At 42.5% G+C, this 16,210-nt stretch overlaps 1 protein-coding gene across 5 annotated transcripts in view; it reads right to left on the bottom strand.

Annotated features, from left to right (window-relative positions):
- Positions 1–1,035: 1,035 nt before the first annotated feature.
- MGAT5 (alpha-1,6-mannosylglycoprotein 6-beta-N-acetylglucosaminyltransferase) overlaps positions 1,036–16,210 on the bottom strand; it is a 135,970-nt gene continuing 120,795 nt past the window's right edge. For 3 of the 5 annotated variants that reach the window (XM_026852184.1, XM_026852185.1, XM_026852186.1), the window contains exons 16-17: positions 10,077–10,234; positions 4,279–8,447 (exon numbers count right to left, since the gene is read on the bottom strand). In XM_026852184.1, the coding sequence (XP_026707985.1) occupies positions 8,249–8,447; positions 10,077–10,234 (357 nt within the window). In that variant the 3' untranslated portion in view covers positions 4,279–8,248. Of the gene's footprint in view, positions 1,836–4,278; positions 8,448–10,076; positions 10,235–16,210 lie in introns of those variants that run through there. The other 2 variants (XM_026852188.1, XM_026852187.1) reach the window with 2 other exon arrangements.

The raw sequence follows: 16,210 nt of genomic DNA, 5'->3' as shown, positions 1-16,210 counted from the left end.
AGCAGCTGTGTTACAAAGGGATGTTTTTAGAACTGATAAAAAAGAGCTGGTCTTTTAGGTTTTTTTTTTTTGGTTGGGTGGGTTTTTTACTATTCATTTTACTACTCCATACTGCTCCCACACAACGATTGTTCTATTCCTGTTGGACATCTCCACCAAAACTTCTCACCTTTGCTAGCAGAAGCTGACAACAGAGGACCCTTCCTTCCCTCAGTCTCCGCTGGGCTAGCAAGAAAGGAGGTGGGCACACAGAGCCTTGCAGCAGAACAGGCACAACTGAAATAAATTCAACCGTTCCCTTGTAAGAAGTTTCACTCTGGAGATGTTGATATTGTACAGCTTTTCTGATATAGGTGTTTACAGCCTCCGAGGTGATTTAATGTGGCACCTGTAAGTGCCCTGAGCGCATTCGCTGCTCCCCTGAAACGCCAGGTCCTGACTTTCAGACAATTCTGGCACCCCGGGGGGCCCCTGCAGCCCCGCTGCTGGCAGCTCCGGGGACACCGACCCAGCCTGGGAGTGAGGCTGACTGAAGTAACACGGGCACATAGTCCAGCGTTTCACGCATGATCTCTGGTTCCATATGTGAGTATTTCGTAAGCCAGCCAAGCTCTTCACCTTTAAACTTGAATCTTGAAAGACAACACTCTAAAGCTGTTGTCTTACCACAATGTAGCTTTTTGTTTTGAACTTGAGTCTTGTATTATCTGTGTGCCACTGTGCCATCCCACAGTCCTTGCGTGCTGGAACCTTCCAGGAAACCAAGACTTCCCAACTATCCTCCTCCGGCAAAACTGCCATCCTAAAAGAAGACTTGACTTTATCCATTACCTGACTTTGGTTTAAAACAGAACAAAGCAAATAGATAATTACTTGTCTGTTGTTCTTACAGCCAAGCGGTGGGTAGATGGGACTGTTCATGCTGTGACTTACCTCTGCAGAGGTGGGTCAGCAGCAGAAGTACCAGGATAAGCCACACAAATGCAATTTTGTCTAAATGGCAGCTCACGAACTTCCCATTTAAGCACAAAGCAATCATAAATCCAAATCACACAAGAAAAAGGTTTATTGAAAAATAAAGTTCTCCCTAGATTTTTTCTACAACAGTGAAAACAAAGCATTTTTCTATGCCATTAAAGTACAGACATTTACTTTTCTAAAAAAAAAAAAAAAAATTTAAATTAAAATAATCCCATCCTATTGAACCCCAGTAACTTGACAGTATCTGAATCACTGTGTTCTGTTCTTTCTGAATCAAACTGCTTGAACGTAATATAGTGGAACACAACCATTTAAATAAAACAAAGGATCAACCTTCTAGGAGAGAATTCAAACCAAACACATACAGTACCAGCCTGACCCTGAAGTTCTCATGTACATAGAAAAACTCTCATTGACTCCAAATTATTATCTGCAAAAAGCAGCAGTCTTTTATTTTTACAGATGTCAGTAGGTTTTTTTCCAACTTACAGTGCTACAGGGATTATTCAGACTTTGACCCCCTTCACCCATGGAGAGAGGCTCCCCCAGGGAATGATCCAGACCAGAAACCAAAGACCTGCCCCCCAGTGCCCTCTGGGGGGCTCCCCGCAGCCACCAGCCTAGCAAGCTCAGGGGGGATCCACTTCTCCAAGTTCAAATTAGCTTTGCAAATATTCTTTTCTAGTTTTCTTTTAGCTCTCTTTAGAATCTTCAGGGTAACTCTTCTCATAAAATTTATTCTTTTTGCCTTTGGTAAAAACTGCCATTTCCTCTCTGCTGTATTCCTTTGTGAAAACCAAATAACCCCATGACTCCTTTAAGATGGTTTTCACTGTCACTGTACTGCCACAGACCTGTTAATGAACATAACAAATTAGTTCTGGGGATAACCCTATTAAAATTAGCTGCCCTCAGACAGCAATTTAACATGATTACCTATTTGATACTTCAAACTACTTTGCAGCTGCTGGAGTCCTCGCCGCATGCAGGCTGTGGAGTGCCTGCCCGGCTCCAGGAAACGCCGCAGCATTACTTACACGCTCTCCTGAAAGCCAAGGTTTGTGCTGGCTCCTGCAGGGCTGAGCCTCTGCGGTGTGCCTGGCCCTGGGTGCAGCAGCACAGGCCCGGGGCTGGGATTTGCAAGCAGGCCAGCGCAGCGCAGGACTGATGTATTTTCCTGCACAGAGCAGCAGCCGTGTGGTAGCGTCACTGTGAGGCATGAGGAGAGCAGCTCTGTGTGGCTGCAGGTCAGCGAGCTCTCCCCTGCTGTAACAAATTCTGTTCCCATGCAGAGCCCACCTCAGGTACGCGGCACCTGCGCCAGCCTTCCCAGGGCGGAGGAGGGGATTGGGCCCTTAATTACAACTGAATTTTTTCAAAGCAGTTTCTGCATGTGGAAGGTGGATTTACTAGTTTTTTTATCAAAAGTTTGAGGACCTGATTTTATTTATCCAATAAACAGGTGGCTTAGTGCTGTTGAGAGAGGTCTGCTGAATTAAAACATGCTACTGTATGTTCATAATTACATGACTACGTAAAGGATTATACCTACAAAAGCAAGACTTTGGCAATGGTTGCACTTCGTTATTTTTCCCTTGGAAGAAAGAACATGAATGATGCCTCATCTGAGGCGTTCTGGGGTTCAGCCTCTGGTATTTTCAACACATTCCTACAGTAAACATCTTACACTTGATACACGGAATTTGCTCTTTACACATTCCATTTAAATATATTTGAAAATTACAAACTAATTTAAAAAAAAAACCCTATAGAGCTGCTTGAAAATACAAAGATGAGATTTAAGTCACTGCCCATAAAACAATATGTTTTGATGTTACATTTACAGCAATATTACTAAAGCATATCTCAGTGAAACCATATCCGTTCCCGGCCTTTTCAGCCTGAACGAAAGCATACATCCGTCAGTGCAGTATTCTCCTCAACTCTGCTGCGGTCCCTAGAAAGATGGGACCAAAGGAGAACGGCAAATGGAAAGAGATTGCCGGTCAGAAGCCTGAAGGCATAGCAGCTGTGGGACAAACATCACAAACAGCCACGCCTAAATGTTAGCACCCCTGGAAAAAAGACTGTGAAACTGGAAACTGATAACTAACAGCCTCTTAAAAAAAAACAAGCAACAAAACTACAAACCCCCCGCCCCTCCAACTCCAAACTGTAGCTCTTTAACCAAGTTTTCAACTGATAATTTAACATCAACTTAGTCCAAGATGATATATGCTGTAACAGCAAGAAAACTGGCTGCTGCTACATGTATGATGCAACCTGAAAGTGTTTGGTCTTTATCTTGTAAGATAGAGTGCTTTATATTTATAAAAAAGGGAGGGCTGCTTTTTTAATTTGAAGAAAAATTAATGGAGGAGTTCTGAAGCCAGTGGGAGTCATGAAGTTAATTAGACTTGGATGAGATTGTAACCAGCCTGATTCATCCCATTTAATTTATTTTACTAGCAAAATCTGGTCCTGAAATGCACTATGAGCAAAATACATACCTGAGAAAACAATCTGGATTTTGTTTATATGAAAAGTGCTGCAAACTTGTAAATCATCTTTGTAATTTAGACGGGCCACTCATTCTTGAGAGGGGAGGGCATGTCTTTCGTATAGAGGATAAATCAAGGACCTTGACTAGGACTTTAAAGAATAGTAGTACGACATGAGTAAGTGAGGAGAGAAGACGTTGGCTAACAACCTGATTTACAGCTGCCATCATCAGAAACTTTGAGCACGTCTGAATGCTGTCAGTGAGTGAGTCACAGAAGCTGGTACATGTATGTGGAGCAGAGCTGAGCGGGGCAGTTGCAGAGTCCTGGCTGTCTGCAACCCCATTCTGTGATCTCCAACCGAAACCTGATCAGCAGCTATTTTGCAAAATGTTCTTCTTGCAGAAAAGTAGTAGCATTAAAAACACCTGCAATAAGCTGAATATCCAGAGTTCCCTTCCCCACTGAGAGTCATAAATGCAGGTGTCATAAAAGGACTGTATGCTCCTGGTAGCACCGGGCACCACCCCGCGCACCTCCACGTACAGACAGATGTCTTTATCCGAAAAACCAACGTCTCACAAACTGTAATGGGGATCTTCAATTTTCCTGCTGATCAAATCAGATGTGGCTGTTTCTAGAGGTTTCCTGCTAGCATTGTCTCCTTGGGGAATATAACGGCTTTTGTTTGCTCTCTGGTCATTGAGCAGACATCCCATCCCAGCAGGAGCTCTCATCTCATGTCAAATTACAGATATTCAGTAAAGGGCATTCTGCTTGCAGAAGCAACATTTTGCAAGAATTATTAAAGTTATAGTATCTTTTATCTTATTAACCCTTACCTTATAGTTTTACAACAAATTTCTCCACTACTCAACAACATTCAAAATTCATATCACTAAGTTGTATAGTCATCAAGCACTATTTTTACCTGTAATTAGTGTTCCATTATACTTGTTCAGACAGTGTCCATATTCCAAACACTCATCCAAACCCCAAAGAAAGTAAAAAAAGGCACATAAACATTAAATATTTGTAGGAGAAACATAATCTGATATAAACAAGCAAACACACAGCTGCAACTATAAATTACAAAAAGAAACATAGAAACTAAGCAAAAAATGCAAAAAGCAACTCTATTTATACATGTGCAAATCAACTTGCATATATGAAATAAATGAGGTTTTTATTGGCATTTTTAAACAGTGTGTATTTAGCAACTTTACCTTTCAAAGGCAAGCCTTTTATGTTAATTTTAATAAATATGTAAATGCTTCTCTCAAGTTTCCTAATCTCGTAGGAACAAGATTTTTGAAAAAAACTAGGTCACATACAAAAATACAAAATTTTAAAACAAAGAATGTCTTGATATGAGAGATATGTTTAAAAGCTTGTAAAATGTTTTTATATTCAACTTTTGACATTTTTTTTTCCCATCAACTGCTGATCAATATATTCAAATACATGTCATGCAAAAACCTGATTTCTGAGTAATGGAAGCTGCAAGCTTTACTGTCAGACTAAAAAACAGTAGCACAGTCCCATCTCTAATATCCTTGTTTAAGTGCAAGAATTGGATTACACCTTTATTCTTTAATTAGGAAGGAAAATAGGTATGGGACTTGGACAGAAGGCTGTCCTCTGTCCTGAAATGTGGAGATATAGATCTCATATGTTTTAGTAAATCATTCAAAATTTTAAATAGTCCCTCATGGATTTGCCTGAGTGCTTACCTGCGGAAGGATTCACTTATTTATCAACGCATGAACAAACACTGCTGTGTGATGGGGGAGTGCTGGATTGGGTTTAGTGAGTAACATGTACAAAGTTTATGCACTTACAGTTCTCATGTGATCGTCTCCTTTTACAGAAATTTAGACTGAAGCTGTATTTCACAGAAGTAATATTTCTTCTTAACGAGAGTTTAAACTTAATAAGAGGCCTATCAAATTACAGGTCTTGATTCTTTTTTCTCTAATATTGAGTCTTCTCTATAGATTCCAGTGGAAATAGGATCAGACCCAACTGATTCCGAAGCCAATGTAGATGTCCTGTCCCTGGCTGAAATGCAAGTGGCATTGGTGTTTGCTGTTTCATTTTTGCCAGTATGCAGTAATTCAGTTCAGTAGACTAGAAACAGTGCTACAGCATGAAAAAAACAGAGCTTATAATTGACTCTCCCTGCTGTGGTAAAGGCAAACTTAGCACTGAGCAAAGCACTAGACCAGAAAATCTTATAATAACAAATACCAAAGCCCTCCCATCTTTAAAGGTTTAGAGGCAAAATAAAATGCAGTATGCCCTGCAGACCATACAGTGGGGGGGAAACAAGCAAATATGTATTTACAGCAAGGAATTACACTACAGCAAAAACTACGTGTTTTGCATTCTTTAAGTGCACACATACAAATCTTTGTTTCCAACGAAATTCTGTGATATGTCATTCCAAACTAAATTCCTGCCTGAAGAACCTCAAGCTGAACTGGTAAAGACAAATTCTGCCGTTGCCTTTACTTTTGGCACCAGGCAGAAGCATATATACTTTGATACGCAGGATCTTCCAGTTGCACAAATATGCACAGGTATGTGGGGAATATTTTATATAAATACAAAATGAATTGCTGTGCCTGCTCAGACCCATTTCCAATCCTCCTCCCCCAGCTTTTCCAGGGTATTCAAACTATGGCAAACTACGTTTGTGCTGACTGAAGCAAATGCTGAGCTATGGTTACAGTAAGGTTTTCATACTAGCTTGTGTTTGTTTTCTTTTCATACAAAATTTTGCCTCCCATTATAGAACCCAGCTGCTCTGTTGCTGGAAAATTACTCTAAACTACAGCTTATTTTATCATCGTACTGGTGACCCCACTGTTCAACAGCTCCCACACACCCTTTTTGGATACTCAACAATCTCTCAGGATGAAGCTCCTGTGTAGTCCCCAGCAATGGCATGGAGTGTTACAGGAGTGCTGAGGCAGGAAATGAAAAACTTGAAAAAGTGAATTCACTGCTTTTAAATTGAAACTGTAAATGTATTCTGTTCTGTTCTCTGGTCTTGAGAATTTATTCATGATGAAATAGCATTTCCCTTGCTTGGTCTTTGGTAGGTCAAGAGAACATCAATATTCACACACACAGATAATGAATGCCAGTTAAGAGAAAAATCTGAACCAACCAGATATTCCCAAGAAAGGAAAATTTAAAGCATCTGTGCTTTTCACTATTACCTGGTAACGTTTGTTAATCTTTATGAAAAAATGCTTCATGTTGATTTGAGTTTTTTTTTTTTTCCCAGTATGGTCAGAGCACATTGAATTGTAAACCTGCAGACTATGACCGCTTTCAAAATATACTGCAGATTTGTTTCTCACTAATCTTCGCATATCATTTTCTTTCTTACAAGTGGTGCTATCAAGCATGCCACCTTCTTGCTGAAAATAACAAAAATTACCTCTATAAAAAGAAGGCGGTTTAGAAGATTTAACTTGCTGCTCTAAAAAAATGAAGTTTGATTGGAATTTCAAACTCCTGAATTGTTTTACTCTGAATTTGTAAATGGTGTGCCTGCTAGAAAATAAAAAAACCACCACCCCCCCAAACAGAAAAACAATCAAAAACCCACAAGATTGATCGATGCTTTTCTTAGCAGTTGTTTGTCTCCTCTTACTCGTTCTTCTGAAAAAAATTCTTTTAAAAAACCTAACTAGTTATGAAGACATTTTACATTTCTACCGTACGATAATTATAGTTAGCTTAGTTTAACCTTTCTATGTCATTCAGCAACACTTTAACTACTGGAAGCCGTAGCAAACTGAGGCTCTAACGATAATATTGCTCCAATGATGCTGAATACTTTTTGCTTCACACAGTATTTCTAATAGACAGACTACAACAGAAGCATGGGCAAATTCCAAGGATTACTCTCTAAATGGGACCAGTAAACTGTGACAAGTCCATTCCAAAAATGGCAGTATGTTTTTGTAGCTTTTCCACACTGAAGAATGCCACAACCCTTAGTCAGTTGTCGAGTCACCAACATGTGTCACACGCTGGCAAGTGCCTGTTTGCTCATTCATGATACTCTGTTTAGACTGCTCCGATGCAGCGGCTGTGATGCAGACAATACCATGTTGTATACAAAGATTTTTAAAAAACAAAATAAACCAAAAAGAACTGGGCCCAGATAACCCAATAACAGGGTACAGAGCTATCTTGTGATTCCGAGTTCTTGTGAAGTAAACCACTTTATAGCCAGTCAAGCTAAAGCAGTACTCAGAATGGTGCACCCAGAATAAAATGTTAGTCCTCCCTCCCCTGTACCCCTTCCCTCAAGCACACTTTTTTCAATTTTCTATTGGAATGAATTTGAGATCCTTTAGCTAAGCATGATGAGGGATGACCTAACTCAAAAAAAATAGAAAACACTTCACCCAAACAACAACAGAAAAAAAAGAAGTTTGATGGGTCTGGGAATTTTCTACAAACTATTCTGTGCAGTCATCTTCAAATCACTGTAGAGCATGAAACTCATTTCTCTTTGCAAACAGATGAAGGAATCTGAAGAGTTACACTGCAAATGTTCTTATAGGAAAAAAAGATCAGTTAGCTGTTTGTTATGAATTCCTCCTCTCTTAGAAGATAATTCTGCCCAGCAATGATAGCTCTGCCTGCAGCGAAAAACCTGGACAAAAGTGCAGGAAGTAATAAGTAGCTCCTCTCAAAACTACTTACATTTTGTCCTCAACTCAAAAGAAGCTCTGCTGCTGCTATAGGCAGTCTTTACAAAGTGCAACCTGCCCCTTAATATAGTCTCTGCAGGGGCAGATTCTTCTGTGGGTTGGGTGGGATCCGGCACAGCTGAACAGTAAGAGGTCACCTTGGAAAACACAGTGCTTCCTTCTTCCATCGAAAGAGGGGACTAGAATATCATTTGCAGACTCCATGGTGAGACATTCGATATTATGCCTAAAAAGCAAAGCACATGATCTAAATCACAGTGGAGTTTCCAGGAGTTTGGTACAGTTTTCATCCTTCCCCACTAAAAATAAAATGAAATGCTATATTGCATCTTAAATCAAGTACATTTAGAATTGCAGATTTCCAAAACATAACTCATTTCGCCTGCACAGATTCTCTCTGCAGAGGGCAGTACAGCCTCTTCAGCTTTAATTCGCTTCCTAAAGATTAATGAAAGAAGTTAAAAAGGGAAAAAAATGCTTTTGACGGTTCCCCACAGCGTAATATTTAAATACGCTGTGGATTTCTAGCAAGACAAAACAACCTGAAATCAGGAGATACTCTGATGGATTCCAGCAGGGCTGTCCCCCAAGGCCAGGCTCAACGTGCCAGGCAGCCCCAGGCAGCGCAGGACCTGATGCTTGGAGGAAGCAGCTCGCGCTAGCTCGCTGGAAAAAGATAAATTCCACTTGCCATTTTCTGACCACAAAGCTTAAGCACGGGGGTATAGCAATTCCAGCACAGACTTGTTTTTCACTTATTCAGGAAACATTGCTGGCTTTCAGCATTTAACAGCTTTTTTTCTTTACACCCCTCCCCAAATTATAATTTTGTCTAGACAGCTAGAAAAGAAGCCTGACACAGTTTTTATACCAGCTGCTTCTGAAGTCAACTGGAAATTACAACTTTTCAAACAAACTACAAAAATACAAACCTTCTACAATTAAATTTAGCAAAAAGTGGGGATAGAAAGCCTAGAAAGCAGTTTCCCTAGCAGCCATTTGTTGGAGGCCAGTTTTGAGTGCTTTGTTTTCATTCTGAAAGGAACACAGACGTATTCCCAAAGAGACAGCACCTAAAAGCAACATTAATTTCCTTAATGCATAGCTGGTAAGCTTTATAAATTGGTACTACTACCTCTAATGCACAAGGGTTCACAATTCTTTACCTAGGACAATACCAACAAAAGGTTTGCAGAAACAGTAATTGCTAATTGCCAATGACTACAGATGGTTCAGTCTGGATGTTAATTGTGACCAAAGAGGGAGCTCAGTAAAGAAAAGCAACACTTTCTAAGAGCTATGTTTAAAAATTATGTGCTAGAAATCACATAATATGTACAGACTGCCATTTACTGCAGCAAAAATGCATTCCATTTCTGACCCAGCTGACTGAGCACAGTTAGGATTAGCTTTAAGAGTCACTCAAGTTCACTAACTCTGGGGATATGGCAAAAGCTATGGAATGGTGCATCTGCTCAGCTCAGCCAGGGCTGTGAAGGGTTCATCTAAACACAATCAGAGTCCTGGCATCACCAGCCCTCCAGCACAAGCATCTTTGTGCAGCGCCAGCAACTCAAAGTGCCCAAGCAAAGGAGGAGATGGAGGGGGAAGAAAGAGATGTAAATTTTTGGCCTCAGAGCTGTACTCCTCATTGCAAAAGCACATGCTACACGGAACAGCGCTCTCAGCGCAGCAGTAACTTCTCCCATCCACTGCTACAAAGGATGACAGCTACACTCACAGCTGGGAGTGAGACAGCGCTTGTCACGGAGTTCATACACTAATCGGCATGTGTGGCAAAACCTCATGCAATAAAAAGACACTAAATAATATGTTTGTGCTTTTAAATACTTACCTAAGCAGAGCTTTGTCCTTGTTAAGATGCTGGAAGAAGGAAGGCTCACAGATGAGCTGGCTTTCCTGACAGACTTGTTTACAGGATTTTCCAGGTTCAGCAATTTTTACTTGAAGGGCACTTAATGGGGGCCACATCACCTGCCCGTGACAGAAATCCTGCAGTGACAAATGACATTTTATTATGATGCATCCAGTCCCATGACAGCAATTTTCCCCATTAGTAAAGTAAGTGGTTACTATCACCCAAACACTCATTTTGCAGCAAATTTCAGTTGTATTAAAATCAATAATCTAAGCACATTTAAAAAGATTTTTTTTTTAGCATGAGGGAATTATCACCTTCAAATGAAATGTGGTAGCATCATTCTTCCCAAACAAGCTTTTTCCCTTCCTTACCTTTTTAAATTAATCATAAGCAACTCTAGTTAAGTCTCTCTACTTCCACACACCCAACCCATTTTGGCTTTCTCAGTGACTCCTGTTTCACTAGCTCAGTGTTAGCAGAACTATTTTTGTAACAGCACAAATATCAGGAGGAAGTTCTGGTAGGAGAAGAATCCCAGAGGCCAGTTACCCTGTAGGCAAGAAATGTCTCACGAGGCCCATGTGGAGAACCACGTGGAAAGGACCAGGGGACTGGCAGCGTTATGGAGTGAACTGAACTCATAAAAGACTGAAGATTTCTATAAAGCAACCAGATTCAAAGAGTTTGTTTGCTCTTCTTGGTTGAACTGCTAGTAAAAGTGCTCTCCCAACACTGAAGAAAATTGGCCATAAATAATGCATGTAGTCAAGTGTCACCGCAGCAGAAAGAGGGAAGGAAGAAATGATATCTGAACACACCTGCTAGCAAAAACTATTCAAAGATGAGTTCTTATAGCCTTGACATTTAAAATGAAAAAAGCATAGAGAAAATTGTAATCACTGGTTTTATATAACATTCCATGATATTCAGCCATTATTTTAACATTTGGCAACTCTCATCAAAAGGTGATCAAAAAATGTGGGCCCAGTCCATCATGGTTGCATTCACCTGACAAAACTAATACTTGTTTGAACAGGTCCCACACCGTGACCTAAAGATTAGAAAAGCTGAACTACTTGAAATTTTAATGAAGCTAAGCTATAAATAATTTACCAGTTCTCAACAGCAGTTTGGTTTTTAATCTGTTTAGATTTCCTCTGCTGAAGGAGGAAGATCTCATACTCCCAGGTCTGGCTATGTAATATTATACAATCATGAATCACAGAATATCCTGAGTTGGAAGGGACGCACAAAGATCACAGAGTCCAACTCCTGACTCCACACTGGGCAATCTAAAAGCTAAACCATACATCTAAGAGTGTTGTCCCAATGCTTCTTGAACATTGCCAGGCTTGGGGCCATGACCACTTCCCTGAGGAGCTGTGTCCAGTGCTTGGCCACACTCTCAGCAAAGAACTTTTGCCCAAGATTGATTCCGAACTTCCCCCGATGCAGCTCTAAGCCATTCCCCTGTGCCATATGCGAAAACCCCAAGTAATGTTAGAGCATATTTATGGCAGAATATTAACAGGATCTAAAAAAACAGGTTAGTAACAGATGGTTGGAGGAATTTAATGAGGTAGTTTCAAAAAGGTAATTTTGCTGTTTGGACTTAAACACCTTGCTTATTCTGTCCTTTTATAAATCAATATTTAAAATACTAGATGCAGGAGTAAATCTACATAGGTTCAAAATTCAATCCAATACTGTAATATATACTAGTGTAATATATACACAATATAATACTGTAACATTGGATTGGATTCACAGCTAGTGCAGGCATAAGACAAAAGATTTTCCAAGACACTGAATCACTTGTGAGGCTAATTTACCATTTGATGGGGGCTTGTGCTTTTAACATCTCCTAGCTGAAAATTGTTCACAAAACCTGGGCACAGCCTCCCATTTCCAGTCCATAACTTGGCTGGAAGCCTTCCTCAGCTTATGGCACCTCAAAGCATGTCTCAAAGCGCATCACCTTCACAGGTACCACCATGCAGGGCTGTGTGTGTTTGCTGTCTCTGGCTAGTTTTCCTATCAACCACCAAAAGCAACCTAAATTTGGTATCTTCACCCCAGTCTAGCTTGCCCCACAACACTACAGGCATAAGGATAAAATAAAGAAGTTACGTGGAACAGAAGGTTAAGCTTCACCAGAGACAGTGTTTACGTCTGTTTTACCTGTAACCACTATTTCAAGGTTGAGACAGGCCTAGCCCTGCCGTCAAAGGAGGTGTCCTCCTCCCTCTGGCTCTTCTTACTCTTGGATGAATGTCCTCACTCCACTCTCTCTGTCAGGCTCTGGCGCTCAGCTGACCCTCTGCTGAGCCAAGTCAGTGTGCTAACCTAGGAGAGCCCTGCCAAAAACATTTTCTGCTGGGTTACCAAGTACTCTGCTTGACCACATCTTTCAAAGTCAGCATGTCTGTTCCATCAGCCCAGCCTGCCTCATCCAACAGTTCCCAGGTTTGCAACAGGGAATCCTGCAGCTGCTTCGGCTGCAGTCGCCTGGCTGCTCCTTTGATGGCAGTGCCAACTGAAGCAGTCCCACCCTTTGGTTCCCACCCTGTGCTGCCGCTCTGCAGAGCTGACACAACTGTTTGTGCAGCCACAGAGCAAAAAGGATTAAGGGGTGGATTCAGCAGATGGCACAGATGCACCTAACAGCCACGCTTGGCCGCTGGCAGGGGCAGAGCACTGGCAGGAGGGAGCAGCTTGGAGTGAAAGCTGTTTGAATCCAGCTGAAGGTGGCACTGCTAATTGTGAAACCACAGCTCAGCTCACAGTAGTTCTCTTCAGCCCCTGAAGACCTTCAGCCCAGCTGCTGGATCTGCAGATTCGGGGAATTGACTAAACCTTTCCTGTGAACACTGTCCTCCCTCTTGATCCTGAGCCAAGACCCCAAAAGGGAAACTCCTGACATCTCCTTTAAATCCTGCAGTTTTACTGTCCCGTTGGGTGACTTGTTGGGAGTGTATCTGGCCCCATCCTCTTCACATTCAAACATCCCCTGAAGACCACACTCGTGGTTAATGCCCCCACAACCTCTGAACCAGATCAACTCCATGCATCACTGTTCCTGTTCCAAGCTTCTGCTGCTTTCTCTGTTCTGCCTCCCACCACAAAATCTTCCAAGTAAGGTCTCAAACTTCAATACCTCTATGCAAACACACACAGCATAGGGAATAAACAGAAGGTAGAGGCGTTCACACACCTGCAGGGCTGCGATTTTACTGGTATCACAGAGATATGGTGGGATGGTTCCTACGGCTGGAGTGTTGGAATGGAAGGATACAGGCTCTTTAGGAAGGACAGGCAGAGAAGACAAGGAGTGGGGGTCTCTCTATCAGGGACTAGCTGGAGTGCATGGAGCTCTGCCTGGGGATGGATGAGGAGCCGAGAGTTTATGGGTCAGGATTAAAGGGAGGGCAGAGATAGGAGATGTTATAGTGGGGGTTTGCTACAGGCCACATGACCAGGAAGACCAAGTGGATGAGGCTCTCCACAGACAGACAGGAGCAGCCTCACGTTCACAAGGCCTGGGCTTCATGGGGGACTTCAATCACCCCAGTATATGCTGTAGGGACAGCACAGCAGGGCATAAGCAGTCCAGGAAGTTCCTGAGGAGATGCATATGTGAGTCCTGAGGGAAGTGGTGGATGAAGTGCCCAAGCCACTATCCATCATATTTGAGAAGTCGTGGCAGTCCAGTGAAGTTCTTGCTGACAGGAAAATGGGAAACATACCCCCCATTTTTAAAAAGAGAAAAAAGGAAGACGCAGGGAACAGCAGGCCAGTCAGTCTCACCTCTGTGCCTGGCAAGATCATGGAGTGGATCCTCCTCGAAACTATGCTGGGGCACATGGAAATAAGGAGCTGATTGGTGACAGCCAGCATGGCTTCACTAAGGGCAAATCCTGCCTGGCAAATATGGTAGCCTTCTACAGTGGGGTTACAGTGCTGGTGGATAAGGGAATAGCAACAGACATCATCTACCTGGACTTGTGCAAAGCATGTGACACTGTCCCATATGACATCCTTGTATCTAAACTGGAGAGACTTGGATTTGATGGATGGACCACTCAGGGGATAAGGAACTGGCTCCAACATCTTTGTTGGTGACACGGACAGTGCGATCGAGGCACCCTCAGCAAGTTTGCTGATGACACCGAGCTGTGTGGTGCAGTCGACACTCTGGAGGGAAGGGATGAGCCATCCAGAGGGACCTGGACAGGCTGGAGAGGTGGGACTGTGCAAACCTCATGGAGTTCAACAAGGCCAAGGGCAAGGTCCTGCCCATGGGTTGGGGCAATCCCCAGCACAAATCCAGGCTGGGCCATGAGGGGATTGAGAGCAGCCCTGAGGAGAAGGACTTGGGGGTATCAGTGGATGGAAAACTGACTGTGAGCCAGCGATGTGCACTCACAGCCCAGAAAGCCAACCATGTCCTGGGCTGCACCCAGAGTAGTATGCGCAGCAGGTCGATGGAGGGAGGGGATTCTCCCCCTCTGCTCCGCTCTCGTGAGACCCCCCTGCAGTGCTGTGTCCAGCTCTGGGGGCACCAACAGATGAAGGACACGGACCTCTTCTAGCAGGTTCAGAGGAGGCCACAAAGATGCTGAGGGGACTGGAGCACCCCCCTGTGAGGACAGGCTGAGAGAGTTGGGGGTGTTCAGCCTGGAGAAGAGAAGGCTCCGGGGAGACCTTATAGTGGCTTCCCAGTACTTAAGGGGCTACAAGAAAGCTGGGGAGGGACTCTGCATCAGGGACTATAGGGATAGGACAAAGGGTAATGCTATTAAACCAAAATAAGGTAGGTTTAGATTAGATGTAAGGAAGAAATTCATCCCTGTGAGGGTGGTAAGACACTGGCACAGGTTTCCCGGAGAAGCTGTGGCTGCCCCCTCCCTGGCAGTGTCAAGGCCAGGTTGGACGAGGCTTTGGGCAACCTGGGCTAGGGGAAGGTGTCCCTGCCCATAGCAGGGGGTTGGGACTAGATGAGTTTTAAAGCCCCTTCCAACCCAAACTGTTCTATGATTCTATGGTTTCACTTCATTTGACATGTTAATCAGGCTCAGTGCTAATAATCACAATTGAGCATCCTGGGGGCTGTGAAGCAATACTGGCTTTTGACAATTAGTCAAAGCAATGAACAAAATTCCACTGCTCTATTTATTTCCCAGAAGCACACAGTACAGGTCGGGGCATAGCCCTTGGGGAAGGTCCAGAGGGGAGAGACAGGTTTGCCCCACAGATGTTATCTCCAGATTGTCTCTTTTTCTCTCCCTTACACTGAGCTCCATTTCTTCCTGTATTGACAAAAGCTCTCAATTATAGCTAACTCAGGCAGAAGAATCAAAAGAAGCAGAGATACTTTTACAGGCTATGTCATCAATACAGCAGCAAAAAGCTTAAAGTGTTTATTGCCAGGAAACTGGAAATAACTGTTATGTTAACTACACATCTGACCTGAAGTTGCATTATTCTTTATTACTGTCTTTAATAGTGTCTACTTTCAGAAATACAAGTACAGGAGCATGCCCAGTGCTTTTGACAGAAATCCTGGCATTAAAGTCGCATATCAGAGATAGGTTATTCCTATCTGTCTTCTGCAGCAGCCAAAGCAAAAGGCAGAGCTGGCCACTGCAAGAGATCTGGCCTTGGGCAGAAGTCCAAGCAGACATATTGTTTCTAGAAATCAGAATCCCATGTAAATCTCTGTAGTTTATTACTCCATTTCAATATCTTCTGCTGCTCTCAGCTGGCAATAATGCATAGGGACTGAAAGTTCTTTAAGTAACTGGTTTCCAAACAATTTAAGCCTTTATTGATTGAAATTAAATACTTGAGAAATCTGCTCAGCAGCTTTAGCCTAAGTGCAATTCTACCACAAAAGTATTGATGTTTATGTGATACTTCATGATCCAAAGATTTTTTTGTGTGTACACAGTTAAAGAAGTCACATATACACTGAAAAATTACTTTGCCTTTCTGCTTTGATATAACACCAAGGAGTGCATAGCTACTGTTGCTACCTGAACAGCAACAACACAAGAAGCTTTGAAATGGAGAGAGTCCTCCCTCTCCAACATAAAACAGAAGTCATC

The sequence above is a fragment of the Athene cunicularia genome, assembly GCF_003259725.1.
Source record: "Athene cunicularia isolate RWA chromosome 7 unlocalized genomic scaffold, athCun1 chr7_part1, whole genome shotgun sequence".
In the NCBI taxonomy this organism is placed as follows: domain Eukaryota; kingdom Metazoa; phylum Chordata; class Aves; order Strigiformes; family Strigidae; genus Athene; species Athene cunicularia.
This window is presented reverse-complemented; position numbering and strand designations above follow the sequence as displayed.